General features: G+C 43.0%; 1 protein-coding gene across 1 annotated transcript in view; it reads right to left on the reverse strand.

Annotated features, from left to right (window-relative positions):
* The window catches only part of CCDC33 (coiled-coil domain containing 33), a 188,001-nt gene that overhangs the window by 1,626 nt on the left and 169,478 nt on the right, over positions 1-16,897 (reverse strand). The window contains exons 15-20 of the mRNA XM_069071206.1: positions 16,756-16,844; positions 16,427-16,558; positions 14,326-14,431; positions 8,980-9,110; positions 5,442-5,591; positions 4,791-4,904 (exon numbers count right to left, since the gene is read on the reverse strand). Coding sequence (XP_068927307.1) covers positions 4,791-4,904; positions 5,442-5,591; positions 8,980-9,110; positions 14,326-14,431; positions 16,427-16,558; positions 16,756-16,844 — 722 coding nt within the window. The remainder of the gene's footprint in view (positions 1-4,790; positions 4,905-5,441; positions 5,592-8,979; positions 9,111-14,325; positions 14,432-16,426; positions 16,559-16,755; positions 16,845-16,897) is intronic.

Below are 16,897 nucleotides of genomic sequence, written 5' to 3' on the forward strand. Positions count from 1 at the left end.
TGACTTGTCCAGAGTGCCACAGCCAGTATAATTCAGTCAGAACTTGAACCCAGGGATTCCTGGTTTTGAGACTGGATCTCTCTCCATAACCTTATGCTGCCCTTATCCCCTCAGCTTTAAGTAGGCATGATAATAAGCCCACAGCCCAAATAGGGAGTTACTGTTTGAAAATGCTCTGTAAACCTCACAGAACTGCAGAGAATTTTTATTATTAGAAAAATTATATATTATCTAATGGGAAAGGCAACATGGAGTAGTGGGTGGAAACCTGGCCACTCTCTAAACCTCTAAGTTATACAGGGAGTTCCAACCTGAATTTGTTGAGGTAATTCTTCCTCCACTGAGGAAATCACAGTTCTGGGTAATAAACTATTAATCTATCTAAATCTATATTTGTACACACACACCACATATATAAACATAGGCTACATGTACATACTATACTATATACACATATGTGCACATGTTTACATATGTATGTATGTATGCATGTATATACATACACACAGACCTGGTTATGTCTTTATGTAACATTCTATTGTCTCTAAAAAAGTTACATTTTAAGACTATTAAAAAATTCTTTTTTCCCTTGCATTCTCATGGAGTAGAATTCTATCACATTCATGAAAAATAGTTCTTTAGCTTTGGTTAAATTGCTTTGAGAAAATGAGGTACTCACTATGTAATAAAGCTGCCCATTCATGTGATGGGCAGCTGTTATCTTCAAGAAGATCTTGCTAATGCTGAATTGGAAACAGACACCCTGTTCCTATCCCCCGGGGCCCTAGAGGAGTCTGGACAGATGATGGGACAGACCCCCCCCCCCCCACCTCCGCCACACACACACCTTGGCTCATGGGGCAACAGGACTTGTTTCTGCAGTTTTCAGCCCACTTTGACTATTGCTCCATTACCTCCTCTTCAGGAAATCATGGATTGATAGAAATTCTTCCTCCTTTTTTGCCTTTTAGTTCACTCAGAGGGGCAGCTATTTCTCCTCTACTTTTGCTGAAGTCAGCCCCGTCCTTGCCTGTCAGCATCCTGGCCAGACTCAGAATTCTGGGAAATCTCAGTCCTTTTCCCCATAGAGGGGGAGTCATGAATACCTAGACAAATGTTCTTAGCTCTTTCATCATCATAACTCACATTTCAAGAGCATTTTAAGTTTGACAAAACACCACACTCATAACAAGCCTATGTTCACATGATTTATAGGGATCTGAGGTTCTTAGAGGTTAAAAGAATTGTCAGTGTAAGTGTGTGTCTGGGGCAGTAGGAGTCTGAGGCAGCCTCCTGTATCTAGATCCATTGTGACATGATACTTTTCAGCTATTTAAATAGGGCATGGGGGGGGGTGGAGCCAAGATGGTGGCGTAGAAGCAGGAAAACTCCCTGCACTCCCCCCATAACCACCCCAAATACCTCTAAAAATGACTCTAAACAAACTTCAGGGCTACAGAACCCACAAAGTGACAGAGAGAAACAAGTCTCCCGCTGAAGGCAGCCCAGAAGGCAGACAGGAAAGGTTCATCACAGCCCCTGGGAGCAGAGCCCAGCCCTGCATAAGCTCATGGTTTTAGCCTCAGGGTGGCCCAACCGGTCACAACTAGAGGGATGTCAGGAGAGTGGACCACCAGCAGCTCTGGCGGTTTCCAGAATTATCAACCCATAAATGCCAAAGACAAAATGATAGGTCAGTGTAGACTTTGGGAACAGGGAATCTGGGAGTGTGGTCTGGCTTCTGCCCCCATAAGGAGAAGTGGCTGAAGTGTGGTGGCCACCACCATATGGCTGCTTCAGAGCTCCTGGCCTACAGATTGTAGGGGGAGCAAGTGACCATTCTGAGGGGTAATCACTCTTGCTTTAACCTGCTTGGATCTAAACTGCTGTCTAGGGTGGAGGTCCTGGGGTGTGTGACCAGGTGCCAGAGCCAGTGGAGGCTTCTGAGAGGGCACCCAAGCAATTGCTCCAGCAGTTGTGAAAACCCCAGAGATTTGGGACAAAGCTTTCCTCTCTGAAAGCAGAGTTTTACTGTAGGAAAAAGCTAAAAAGTCAAGTAATTGGGTGGCAACAAGAACAAGCAAAGAGGAAGCAAAGCAAGCACAGCTATTCAACTTTGGATTCCTTTTTGGGGGACAAAAAGGATCAAAACATGGAATGGCAGGAAGACAATGAAGTCAGAACTCCTGCACCAAAAGCTTCCAAGAAAAATATGAATTAGTTATAGGCCATAGAGGAGCTTAAGAAGGATTTTGAAAACCAAATAAGAGAAGTGGAGGAAAAATTGGGAAGAGAAATGAGAATGATGCAAGAAAATCATGAAAAGCGAGTCAACAAACTGATTGAAGAAAATAACACCTTAAAAAATAGACTAACTCAAATGGAAAAAGGGGCTCAAAAAAACCAATGAGGAGAAGAATGCCTTAAAAAGCCAAATTTACCTGATGGGAAAAGAATCTCAAAAGCTCACTGAAGAGAACCATTCCTTCAGACTTAGATTGGAGTAAATGGAAGCTGGAAGCTAGTGACTTTATGAGAAATCAAGATACTATTAAACAGATTCAAACAAATGAAAAATAGAAGGCAATGTGAAATATCTCATTGGAAAAACCACTGACCTGGAAAATAGATCCAGGAGAGATAATTTAAAATTATTGGACTACCTGAAAGCCATGATCAAAAAAAGAACCTAGAAAATCATCCTTCAAGAAATTCTCAAGGAAAATTGCCCTGATGTCTTAGAACCAGAGGGCAAAATAGAGGTTGAAAGAATCCACCGAGGGGGGTGGCTAGGTGGCATAGTGAATAGAGCACCGGCCCTGGAGTCTGTGTTCAAATCCAGCCTCAGACACTGAACACTTACTAGCTGTGTGACCTTGGGCAAGTCACTTAACCCTATTGCCCACCCAAAAAGCAAAGAAAGAAAGAAACAAAGAATCCACCTATCACCTCTTGGAAAAGATCCCCAAAAGAAAACTCCTAGGAATATTATAGCCAGGTTCCAGAGTTCCCAGATCAAGGAGAAAATATTACAAGCAGCCAAGAAGAAACAATTTGAATATTGTAGAAACACAATCAGTATAATACAAGACCTGGCAGTTTCTACACTGAGTGATTGAAGGGCTTGGAATATGATATTCCAGAGGTCAAAGGAGCTAGGATTAAAACCAAGAATGACCTATCCAAAACTGAGTATCATATTTCAGGGGAAAATATGGTCATTCAATGAAATAGAGGACTTTCAAGCATTCTTGATGAGAAAACCAGAGTTGAATAGAAAATTTGACATTCAGATACAAGAAGCAAGAGAAGCATGAGAAGATAAACAGGGAAAAGAAATCATAAGGAACTTATCAAAGTTGAACTATTTACATTCCTACATGGAAAAACGATCATTGTAATTGATGAAACTTTTCTCAGTATAAGAATAGTTGAAGGGAATATAAATGTATATATTTAGGTATAAATACATATATATGTCTATATTGGAGGGTATATGGGTGTATGAATACATATGTGAGTGTGTGTATATATGTGTACAGGTATACATAGACAAAGGGCACAGGACCAATTGAATAGGAAGGGATGATACTTAAAAGGTGAAATTGAGAGGTGAGAGAGGAATATAATGAGAAGAGATGGGGAGAGATAGAATGGGGGTAAATTATCTCATATAGAAGAGGTAAGGGAAAACTGTTACAATGGAGGGGAAGAACAGGAAGGCAAAAGGGAATGGGTCAACCTTACTCTCATTGAATTTGGCTTAGAGAGGGAATGACATACACACTAAATAGGGTATCTCATTCTACAGGAGAGCAGGGGGAAAGGGGATGAGAGGGGGGATGATGGAGGGGAGAGCAGGTTGGGGGGGGAGGGAGGTTAGAAGCACCCACTTTTGAAAAGGGACAGGATCAAAGTAGAGAATAGAACAAGTGAGGGGTGGGATAGGATGGAGGGAAATATAGCCAGTCTTTCACAATATATTCACTATGGAAATGTTTTGCGTAGCTACATGTGTACAACCTATATTGAATTGCCTATCTTCCCAGGAAGGGTGGGTGATGAGGGAGGTAGGGAAAGAATCTGGAATTCAAAGTTTTAAAATCAAATATTTAAAAAAAACATATATATTATTATTATTTACATGCAACCGGGAAATAAGATATACAGGCACTGGGGTATAGAGATCCATCTTGCCCTACTGGAAAGTCAGAGGGGGCATGTAGAGAGAAGATTGGGGGAGCAGTAGGATTGCTGTTTTGGGGTGGTGGGTAGGGGAAAGATGGGGAGAAAATTTGTAACTCAAAATCTTGTGGAAATGAATGATGCAAAGTAAAAATAAACATAAAATTTAATTAAAAAAATAAATAGGGCATGGTGCAGGGCTGTGAATTAGGTCACCTTTGAGGTCCCTTGGGGATCTGATCCCTCTCTGCTCCAACAGCCCTCTTTGCCCTGACACAGCCACCCTGCATTTGGGTAGTGTTGTGCCGGGCCAGTCTCAGAGCCATCTGCCTCTGCTAATAGAGAGGACTATGATGATGTGGTGATGGTGAGAATGAAGGTCTACATTTCAGAGATGAGAAAATTAGGCTAACAGAAGGGACATGCTCAATGTCACATAGGGAATTGGTGGCAGAACCCATATTGGAAGCCAGGCTTCCTCATGGCTAGCCCACATTCTTTCCAAAGCTGACTCCTCAGAAATGGCTCTCAAAGACTGGCCTGGTGAGGGCTAGACACCTCCCTGTTCCTTCACCCCAGTCCCAGGTACCCCTGAGGCTACTCACTTGGTATTCTGTCAACATAGGACTGGAGCCAAGTGTAAATCCATGGTCTTGCTCCATCAGCTTCGAGGACAGATCTTGTTTTTCTTGTCCCCAGCGTCGAGCTGAATCTTCCAACTGTGGCCCCAGATAGGGATGAATAGGCATCAGGGCTGCTGGGCCCATGACGGAGGGGGCTGGTACAGCACGTGGGGACTCTGGTGCTTCCTATGGGGCTACCCCTCCCTTCTCCCCACCCGGGGCAGATATCAGGGCTCATAATGGTGGTTGGGTTGGGAGGCTGGGGAAGGGAAGGTGGAGTTCCAACTCTAAATCCTACACTCCTAAGACCTTTTGAGCTCATGAAAAAGGCCCTGCCCCAGGCTCTTGGAACTATGGGCTCCATTGAAGTCAATTGGAAATTGATTATTCTCTGACTAAATAACTGAGTTTCCCTTTGGTTTTATTATGTTTCATATATTGTAGATTTGGAGCTGGAAGGAAACCTAGTGATCGTTGAGTCCAACACCTTCATTTTACAGATTTGGAAACTGGGGCACAGAAGGGTTGAGTGACTTCATTCCATTCTTTATCCTGGTACTACAGCTCTCTAGAGCCTTGCTCTCCATGGGCTTATCTAGGAGGACTCCAGTGAGAATGTGAGGCCTCACCTACCTCGCTCTCCAGAATCCGAATGCGATTTTGAGCGGTCTCCAATTTGGCCATAAGATTGACTTTGTCTGAGGATCCGGATAGGAAGTCCTGTTGGCAAAAGCACAAATCTGGCCACTCGAGGAACCACACCATTGCAATCCCATTACACACCTGAGGTAAACTGAGGCCCAGCCAGAATAGGTGACCTGACAAGAGTCTTCCCATCAACCTCTGTGAAGATCATATAGCATGCGGAGCAGAAAGGGAGTCATTTTTGAAAACAAGGAAAGGCTACTGCGCTGGGTGTGAGGTGATTGATCCTCCATGACCCTGAAACTAAGGGTGAAGGCTTGAAGTTGTAACTTGGGATCATAGGACTTCGATTTGACAGGGACCTCGGTGATCACCTAGCCTGACCCTCTAGCTTTCCAAATGAGGAAACTGAGGCCCAGATTGCCTGAGTTCTCAGAATAGAGCCAGTCTTCAAATATAATCCCATATTTAGCACCCCTTCTACGTATGCCGTGTTCCACAATGATTTACTGGATGACTTTGGTCACGTCATGTGATCCCTCTTGACTTCAGGCTTCTCATCTGTAGAATGATAGAATCCTACGTCACCTCCCTCAGGGAAGGGGATGACAAGTATGGCAATGGATGGGAAAAAGCTTTGGGAAGTTATACAATGCTATGCAAGGGACTGTTACAAATAAAATCTGGCTAGACCAAGTTGCCTACAGAAAGGGGGTCTGTATAGCCAACCTGCTGAGAATCCTGGGAAATATAGCTCAGGAGATGAGTCATATTAAAAATATTTTATTGCTTTGGTTACCAAGAATTCTGCTCAAGAAAAAAGTTCCCCTAAAGCTGAGGGTTTACTCTAACCTGATTTCAGCTCTGGGGAAGAAGATGCAGGATGGCTTAAGGAAAGAGGGAGAAGGTAGCTTAGAAAGAGGTCTAGGGAGAGGTGGCAAACATAACTAATCTGCATTCATATCAAGGGAGTCAATCTAAATATGTTAAAAAAATTAAATTGTAGAATGTTGTGAAATGCAAATTTGATCTAGAATGCCGAAAAAAGGACTGCTTTAATGGACCAATAAGAATGGTGTTTGGTCAGGATGCCAATTGTATGAAGTATAAATAAGGGCTTTTAAGTGTTAGAAAATAGTTTCTTCTCTTAGGTAAACTGGGTCCTATTATATCTTAGATATCCTGTTCATTTATACTGTTAAGCCTTTAGTGAGTGTAAAAGGAAACTTTGGTTAGAACATCTCCTGTCCAAATAGTCACAGATTCTGTATTATTGCGGGCTGAGTCAAAGACTACATATTGTTGTTGTTGTTTTTAAAGCAATTGGGGTTACATGGCCAGTTATTTTGTGTGGGTGCCAAGTATCTGAGGCCAGAACTGATCCCTGGTCTCCCGATGCTGGGGCCGGCACTCTTACTCACTGCACCACCTGCCCACCCCTAGGACTACATATTGTTATATTAGGATGCAATGGACTGGAAGAGAACAAACAATCCTGCTATTCTCCTCATGTGCTGAGATTTTTCCTGAGGTGATAACAGGCATGTTGGCATGTTTCTTGATTGGGGATAGATGGATGGAGAGAGAATCTTCTCTGGGTATCCTTTTCTGGGAGAGAGTGAGAGAGGTAGTAGGGGAGTCAGGTCCTGGATCCCAGATGGGTGCCATTGGATGATAGGATCAGTTGGTTCTGAATGGCATCCCTCCTACCCCAAATCTGCTTTAGGCACCAGTTTCTTTTTCGCTGCTTTCACTTCTCCCCTCCATGGAGACTACCTACCCCTTCCCCGGCAATAAGGAATGGTGTCTGATCCTTACTCTAGAGTCCAAAGAAATGCCAAGCATCCTGAGGGATGTAGTGGTCTATTTCACAGTATATGTGAAACTTGATTTGATCATGGTACTTCTGAAAAAATGCATTAGAATCACATTTTTTGGAGCGCAGAATGAGACGTGCATTTTTTGCACTTGGTCAATTTGGGAATTTGTTTTGCTGGACTATGCATATGCATTAAAAAAGTTTTTCTTTTCTTTTTTTCCTCCAAAGTCAGGGGAGGTGGGAGAGAAAGAAAAATAGATATTTCTTAATTAAAAATATGTAATTTAATTTTAAAAATAAATCCCATTTCTGTAAATCAAGTCATTTTAAATGTACTTGAACCAACTACTTGAAGGAACCCTGTGCCAAATGCTCATGTAAAGTGAAGAATTGTTTTGTAAAGCAAAGAATCTCTCTACATTATGCTCCTATTTATCTGTTAAAGAAGTAGGATTCCTGTATATATTAGCTTTGTCCAAAGAAGGGCCCATCGTGAAGTGAAGAAACCCCTTGGCCAAGAGCTGATCTTCTGTTCAGCTTAAGCCCTTTGCATGTGGCAGGCTTGCTTAGAGGGAGATGTCTGTCTATGCATGAGTGGCCACAGAAGATGAAAATGAGCAGGAGGAATCACTAGGGTCAAAGGTACCCACCTGTCTAAGTAGACTCCCCAGGTGTGATGAGTAGGTTGTCTGATCTGTCTCTTGTAGCCTCTCTGCCAAGTCTCTGGCTGCTCCCTTCTCCCCAGGGTTCTCCTGGGACTGTGGAGAAAGGTCCTCCAAGTCTCCCCAGGCATCCCAGGAGATGTCAGGAAGGGGAGGGAGAGAACTGGGAGAGGGCTGGTGTGGGGAAGACTGGATATGTGGCCCAGGGAGTGGGAACTCAAGCCTCTACATAAGGGCTTCTATTGGCTTCACTGAATGGACTTGGAGGAAGAGATGGGGATATTGAGGATAGGGTGTGGGGAGGATGAGAAGTGATGGTCCGGGGATTGGGTCACCCTTTGTTGTAGGACCCTGGGACAAGGTAGAAAATGAAGCTCTCAAATGAAGCCACTCTATCTACTCTGACTATGCACAGTTAAGAGAGCTAAAGACTTCACACACACACACACACACACACACATACACACACACACACACTTATGGAGAGGAAACCAGCTTGGTCCAAGAACTGGAAGTCAGCTGAAGATTCCAGGAGACCTCTATAAAATCATGGTAAAAAACCTTGACCTACCCCTGTCACCCGGACTGCATCAGGAGTCCATGAGACACTCTAGGCAATCTCAGGGTACGTGATGAGTAGTCACCCAACCTGGTAAGTGACTGATCTCAGCTTGAAAGGACCCTTTGCTGTCTTGGTGAAGATACAGGGACATGCATAGGGAGAATGGTCATGCAGAGTGGTGGAACCAACTGGAAATTGTAACAGGACTAGAGAACTGACCTGGCAAGCAAGGCTATCATCCCATTTTTTCCTCATCTCTGAGGTAGTCCTAGAGTTCCCAGACATGACTGGTTAGGCTCCTTGTCCCCGCCTTTTGGCATATTCTAGCCTTTCTTGTGATAGACTTTGGACTGGACAGTGGTTGGCTACATGCAGCTTGTCTCTCCCTACTCTTAGTGGGAGTTTGGGGGCCTGGAGCAGGTGAGTCCGCATGCAAAGGACAACGCAAAAGCATGCTTGTGGATTGGCAGCCCGGGTCCTTACCGGTAGGGCTTGCTGCTGCAGGATGATGGGGGAAGACTGGTGGCGGTTTTTATCCAACTCACTCCGCAGCCTTGCGTTCTCGGCCAGCAATATGGAGTAAAAGTCAAAGGGCACACTCTCCCCCATGGGGCCTAGGGAGAGAAGAGTGGCTAGGAGGGACCTAACATGGCAATTCACTCATACCTTCCTAATGCACTTAGGTTTGATGGTGTATTTGAGTTCCTTGAGTATATCTCATCACCTTCTACTAGACTACAAGCTCCATGAGGACAGGGATGGCATCTTACCTGCACTCCTTCCTTACCTCTGGTGAATAGAGTCCCTCCAGCTCAGACACCATCTCCTGCATGAAGCCTTTCTTGATTCTCCCTGATGTTTACTAGCCAGACTCCCTTATATGGGACTCTTATGTACATATTAGCTTTTACGATCACTTTATATTTGTGCTATCTATATTTTTATATGTACTTGTTATCTCCTCCATTAGGATGTAAGCTCATTGTGAGTTGGCATTGTTTCCTTCTTTGTACTTGTACCTAGCAGTGTATGGTAGAGGATAAGTGCCTAATAAATGCTTATTTATTGAAGACCTTAACTTCCTAATGCTTCTAGCACCAAACACGGTGCTCTGCACATAGAAGGTTCCTAATATGTGTTTACTGAATTGAATTGAGTTTGGGGGGGGGGAGAGTAAGGTGAGGAGAAAATATGAAAAATGAAAAGCTGCTGCAATCCTGTACTAACTTAGCTCCCTGCCTCTGGCTTCTCCTCTTCCAGTCCATCCTGCACAGAGTGGATTATGTGGGGCTGTGGAGAGGAATTCATTCCACTGAATTTGTTATCTGATGCTCTGAGTTTGCATCCTGACTCTGTTTCACTTATTATGTGGCAGCCTTGGGCAAATCACTTCTTTTCCCTGAAACTCAATCTCCTCATCTGTAAAATGAAGGATTTAGATTAGATGATCTCCAAGGACCATTTGTCTTTAAAATCAATGATCCTATGATTCTTGATAGACTTCCAGGTTAATAGTGGCCTTCCTAAATAGTAAGCCTTCCAATGTACTGTGAGTAGCCTGGCTAGGGTTCTAGATGATATGAAACTAGGTCCCAAGTCCCTGGGAGTCAAATGTTTTCAGGCTTAACTGCCTCACCTCTGTAATGAGCAAATAATCAGTTAAGAAGCTGAAGAAGCAAAAGGGAAATACTTAGACCAGATTCTTACCACCAAGGAAAGGATTGATTGCTGAAGCAGGCAATATGGAGATCTTAAAGTCTGTGATAAAGAGAGAAAAGAAAACCTGATCCTAGTGGGACATGTTCCCTAGCTTTTGAGAGAGCATATTTCAAAGTGTTCAGAGAAAGATAGGTAGGATCCAATGGATTAAAATTCTACAGGAAAAGTCAAAGATGAAGGAAGTTCACAAAAAGTGAAATTCTCAAGGCACTGAAAGGAACAATTCCAACAGGAAGGAAAAAGGTGAAGTTATTTGAAGAGAGCAATGTGGATGCACAAGGTGCTCACTGGCCAACTTAGATTATTAAAGGACATATTCCAAATATGGAAGCAAGAGAAAGTAACTGAGAATGGACACTGAAGTATGGCGAGGTATGTTGTCAGGAATACTGAAGCTTATACAAGCTAATGCTTGTAAGGGGTGCTAAAAACAATATAAACTTTACTGGGGAAAAGAGAAGGAAGAAGACTACTTCTTAAGGTGCATCAGACAATGGGGGTAAGGGAATAAGTATTTATACAGAGCCTACTACATGCTAGATACTATGCTAATTATTTTACAAATATTATCTCATATAATCTTTATAATCACCTGCAAGGAAGGTGTTGTTATTATCCCTATCTTACACTTGAGGGAACTGAGGTAAACAGAAGTGAAGTGACTTTCCCAGGGTCACACAGATAGTATCTAAAGTTACTATTTGAGGTTGGATTGGAACTTAGGTCTTTTTGACTCCAACTCTCTAACCATGGCTCTACCTAACTGCCCAAGTGATAAAGAAATGATTGAGAGAAAGGAGAGTGAGTCAATTTTGTCTGCCAAGGAGAATGATGTTGGAGTTGGGACAGACAGACCCAAAGTGGCTATGAGGAATTTGGAGCCAAAGAAAAACAAAAAATTACTAAGATGACTGCCCAGACCTTCTTGCTAGATTTAATTAATTACAGTCCAAGATACTGAAAGAAGTAGCGGTTATGATTGCTGAGCCCCTAATGGCAGCCCTTGAAAAAGAATGAAGAACCCTACTGAAGAAGGGAAAACTTTACACTCATTGTCAGCAGAGGGAAGAGAATGGGGTCTGCAAGCTATAAGTCAATTAAGTTGATTTTGATTACTGGTGAAATTGTTGAATTTATCAAAAGGATGCTTGGTGCATATCTAGAAGAAAGAGTGATGATTTAAAAAATAACACATTATAGCTGCATTAAATTTCTGTCTTGAATTCCTATACTGGTAGATAAAGGCAATGATGTAGATTTTAAACAAAGCATTTGACAATCTCTCACAATATTTTGTGAACAAGATGGCAAGATAAGGGCTAGATGGAAAACAAATTGAAATCAGATATGGTTCGAGTGTATCCAGTCAAAGTCCATCGGAAGGAGGTCTGTTTTGAAATGGCCCAGGGATCTGGGCATGGCTTGGTATTTAATCCATTAGTTAACAAACACTCTTCTTGCCTATACTCTTAGGTGCCAGGCACTGTGCTAAGCACTAGAGATAAAAATATGGAAAAAGGACAGTCCCTGCTTTCAAGTAGTATATAATCTAAAATGGGTCGGATCAAGTTTTACCTTCATTTTATTAACTGAGGATTTATTGCTAGTACATGAAATGATTTAGTGGTTATATTCCCTCAAGAGAAGGGCACAGGACATGTTCTCCTTACTTGACTGCCATACCCGCTCCCTGCTTTGGCCTGGTTCAGGGGTAATGAAGCATCATGCAAAACTGCAACCCAGACAGTCAACTCAATCTAGGCCATAGAGGTGGCCATAGTCCACAGGACAAAAGATTTGGAGTCAGGTCAGCTCCTTCCACAGACATTCACAACCTGTGACCCTCAGGAAGTCACTCCATCTCTCTGTGTCTCAGTTTCCTTATCTGTAAAACAAGGGGGAAGGGAGTGGAACCTATGGCCTTGGAGGTCTCTTCTGGTTCTAAATCTATGACCCAAAGCTGATCTACTGAATAGAATTGGTTATAGATTGCCAGTAGATGTTAGGAGTTGTGTGGTTTTATACTGAGATAGACAAAGGGAAGCAAAAACTCTCACAAATGCACCAAGCTAGGATAAGCAGACCTCAGGTATGTTGGAATGTACTAGTGAGAAGGAGGGGCTGATTGGCTCATAGGCCCAGTAGGGCCAGGTCAAAGGATGAAGAGCCTTGCCTGTTGACTCATCATAGTAAAGAGCCCCCTGGATGGGTCTAATCCAGGTAAATTCAAATATAGGAATGAATGGAATTCCTCTATCATCTGAGGTGGCACTCATGAACATTCATTGAGTCACTCTATGGGACCTCTCTGCGGCTGACACAGAACAAGGAGGGATATCTAAGCTACTGAATGAGAGAGACAGGAGTCAGAAAAAATCTTTACAAGCTAAGTTAGTTGAACTGAATCTAATAAGGGGACATTACATAGGGATAAATGCAATGCTCTATTGGAGCACAGGCTCAAGAGAGAGCTGATTGTTAAATTTTCATTGTAAACGTGTATACCTTGGAAATTGGCAAAATTACAAATCAGGGCTTGGTTTATTGTTTTGTTGTCTAGACATAATAAAGTGATGCCCAAAATATAAATAATGCTGATTAAACTTAAAATTGCCCAGGCATTTTTTTTTCTTCAGAGAGTAAGTTGTTAAACATTTACCAGAATACCTCTGGATAAATGTAAGATTTTACACCTGGGTTAAAAAAAATCAGAAGTGGAAGGGGGGGGGAAGGAATAAGCATTTATGCTATATTAAGCAAAGCAGAGGGCCCAAAGTGACAGTCCTGCCATACCCTCCTTTGGTCAGACCATACCTGGAGGATTAGTTGGGGGTCTCATTTTAGGAAGGACAATGAAAGACTGGAGACCACTCAAGAAAAGCAGTCAGGGTAGTGAAGGGCCATGAATTTATGCCAAATGAAGATATAGGGATTTAGAGGTGACATGGTAGGTACCTTAAAATTTTCCAAGTATCACCAAGTGGAAGAGGGATTTGCTTTCTTCTTCTTGGCTTAGAAGAAGGCTTAGATAGAATGCTTTTCAATTGACTGATGATACAAACCTGAGGAGGAAGGTTAACAATCTGATGTCAGAACCAAGATCCAGAGTTCCCTCACCAGGCTAGAGTTTTAAGCCAGATCAAGAACAAGATTGAGAATAACAGGGATAAATGTAAAGTCCTCCACTTGGATTCAAAAAGTCAATGTCACAAGAACACAACTGGGGAAGGATGGTGAGAAATTAGTTTGTCTGAAAAAAGACCTTGGAATTTCAATGAATGTGTCAGCAGTACAATATGGTGGCCCTAAAAGCTAACTTGATCTTAGGCTGCATTAAGAGAGGGAAGGATCTGGAAGAGAAAGATAATCATTCCCAATGTACTCTGGGCAGACTACATACTCATAGAATCATAGAATTGAAACTGGAAGGCACCTGAGAGATCTTCAAGTCCACCCACTCATTTTAAAGATGAGAAAACCGTCTCTCAGAGAGGTCAAGTAACTTGTCCAGGGTCATGCAGAGTGTGTCTGGTGCAGGATTTGAACTCAGATCCTCCTGACTCCCAGTACAGTTCTCTACTTAACTGCCCTAACAGTAGGACTATATTCATCTTAGGTTGCCACATTTTGGGGAGGACATTGCTAAACTAGAGAGTGCCCAGAGAAGAGTGACCCTGAAGATATCAGGCTTTGAGGTCACACTATAACCCCCTTGACCCAATTGGGAGTTCCCTGAGGAGGGGTTCTGTGTCTTCTTCTGTCTTCTCCATGGTACTGTGTATACAGATTGTACTCAGTAAAGGTTTGTTAATGGGATAAGTTAAGGAGAAACAGGCTTGGGGTTTAGGGGTGTTGCTGATTTGTTGCATTCACATAGGTAGCCAAAGATGACTACTTGGCTGTCTGGGCTCTTTCAAGATGGTGGCCATGCATCCTTGGGGATAAGGCTGAAAGGTAGGGCCCCCTTCTAGATTTTAAGCTTCTTAAAGGCAGATCCCTTATCTTCTTCATTTTTATGCCCCCTCAGGGTCTAGCTCAGGACCTTGTGCATAGTGGTTGAAAATGAATAATTATTGAGTCAAAATAAATTGCTCAGAATTCATGACTTACCTGTGTGCTTTCCCAGAGGCCGCCCCAGTGGGGACACTGAGTCAGACCTTTCCCTGGATGGCTGATTTACTTTGTCCTCCAAGATCTTTTCCATTGTTTGAATCACCTGAAGGACAGAGAGAAGAAGAATGGAGAGACATGGACCAGTCAAGGGGTACCACTCAGCTGGAGTTGAAGAGGATTCTGGGTTATTTGTATTTCCCTTCTTTGTCTGGACCTAGATCAGAGGTTCTTAACATTTTCTGTGTCAAGAACCCCTTTGGTAGTCTGGTGAAGCCTGTGGATTCCCTTTTCAGAATCATAGTTTTAAATATATAAAGTCAAACTTAGAGGTTAACAAAGCAAGGCAATTTTTGAAAACAACTTTTTTATTGAAAACAATTTTTAAAAAATCCCCAAGTTTAAAATGACCTAATGAAAAGTAACATAGAGAGAGGGGAAGAAGACTAGACTTAGAGTCATGAGACCTTCAAATGAGTCCTGTCTCCACCCCTTATTAGTTAGGCAACCTGGTGTGTAGGTGGTGCAGTGGATAGAGGACAGGGACTGGAGTCAGGAGGACCTGAGTTCAAATTTGACCTCAGACACTTGCTAGCTGTGTGACCCTAGGCAAGTCTCTTAACACTGTCTGCCTCGGTTTCCTCTTCTGTAAATTGAGCTGGAGAAAGGAATGGCAAACCACCCTAGTGTCTTTGCCAAGAAAACTCCAAATGGGGTCACGGAGAATCGGACATGATTGAAGTGACTCAATGACAACAAAACTTTCTCTACCTACCTCAGTGGGGGGTAGTGTGAGAAAATTACTTTGTAAACTAAAGCTCTATAGAAATGTGAAGTATTTATTTTAATGGATCTGGGAGATGCTGCCCAAGCCTAGAATAGGCTTGAGTTTGTAGGTTAGAACAGCGATATTGAGTCCTTATTGTCTTCATGTCTCATATCTTGGGCTGTGGCGGTCTCTGATTTGTTCCCTGTGTGAGTCTGTGAGGATTGACAGAAATAACTTCACACTTGGCCAACACTGACTCGCCTATGTACTGGGCAGTTCCTATGAACCCTAATGACTGGTCTAGCCAGCTTTCATTTAGGCAAGGAATGCAAGACTCTCCTGATCCTAACCAGTCTGGCAAACTTCATCTAATTCAGGTGTACAAGGTTAACATGCTTTCCTAACCACAATGCCCTTGTGATCACTAAGCGGGGTTTGAAGTCCAGGCTGCCCGCTGATTGATTTCCTCACTAAGGTCCCCTTCCCATTCAGTCCCTGAGAGTCTGTACAGCAACAACAATCAGGCATAAGGGCAGAGACCCCGACCTCTGTGCACTTTCTGTACCTTTCTGTGGGACTGAAGGGTGAGGAAACCACCTGTTTGCATGTTGGGGAATAATAGAGTCTCACCTCCTCAGCCACACAAGCTTCCCAAGGATGTGGGCTGCTCTCTCTTTGCCTCCTCTGGTTCCTGCTCAAGACCCAGAAAAGGAGACCCAGGTATTAGTGATAGCAGTGGGGTCTATGAACTTGCTGAAAGCTTCAATAACTGCTTCCGTATTCAATTGGTTTCTTTTGAATTGCTATGTATGTTATACATTTTAAACCAGTATTCTGAGAAGGGGTCCATTGACTTCACCACACTGCCAAAAGGGTCCACGGCACAAAAAATGTAAGGACCCTTGATTTAGTTTAATCTTTTCACTTTACAGTTGAGGAAACAGTGACACAGAGAAGGGAAGGGACTTTCCCAAAGACTAATCTATATATATGAATGTATATGCACATATACATGTACATCTATATATATAATATATATGAATGTATTTATGTGTATGTGTGTATATACATACATAAACACACACACATATATAAATTTTTTTTACTGTGCCAAGTTGCCTTCTAAGCCCACAAAGTTTCAGATTCAGTTTCCAATCTGTCCATGATGGGATTCCCATTTCCTTCCCCTGTCTGCCTTTATCATTACCCCCTGATTTACTTTCTCTGGCTAGTTGGTTTTTTTTTTGGGGGGGGGGAGTGGAGCTTGGTTTGAAGACCCTCCAGGCCTGGACCCTGCCTATTCCTGCCTGCCTGATCCACAGTTAAGCCTACCTTCTCCTGGTTCTTCACAGTTTGCTCCAGGCCCTTCATTTTCTGCAGTTTGTCCTGGCATCTCCTCAAATTTTGCTGCTGTTGCTGATGAGACTGTTGCATTAGCAACAAGTCCTTCTCCCGATCATTCTTCTGTAAGGATGGTAGGGTTGTGGTACAGGGGAGTTGTGGTACAGAGAGAAACACTGAAAAGCATCCACTAACACTCCCCTCTCCTGGCCCACCCCCATGGACTTATACTTCCCCCCTTGCCTCCCCACTTTGTCCCCCTGTCTCAATTCTTTACCCACCCACATCTTGTTTCTCCCTCTTTGTAAGATCCCACTCACCCGAATTAACTCGTTCTGCAGCTGTTGCACCCTATTCTTCAATCTCCTCATCTCCATGGTGCTATTGGAAAGTCTTTGCCTCATATTTGCTGTGGGGGTAGGGTGGGGGGATAGCTCAATGAGCAGTGTCAGACCAAACAAG

This window comes from Petaurus breviceps, unplaced genomic scaffold (assembly GCF_028583685.1).
Source record: "Petaurus breviceps papuanus isolate PSGF00001 unplaced genomic scaffold, PetGlider_PUasm1.0 90825, whole genome shotgun sequence".
In the NCBI taxonomy this organism is placed as follows: domain Eukaryota; kingdom Metazoa; phylum Chordata; class Mammalia; order Diprotodontia; family Petauridae; genus Petaurus; species Petaurus breviceps.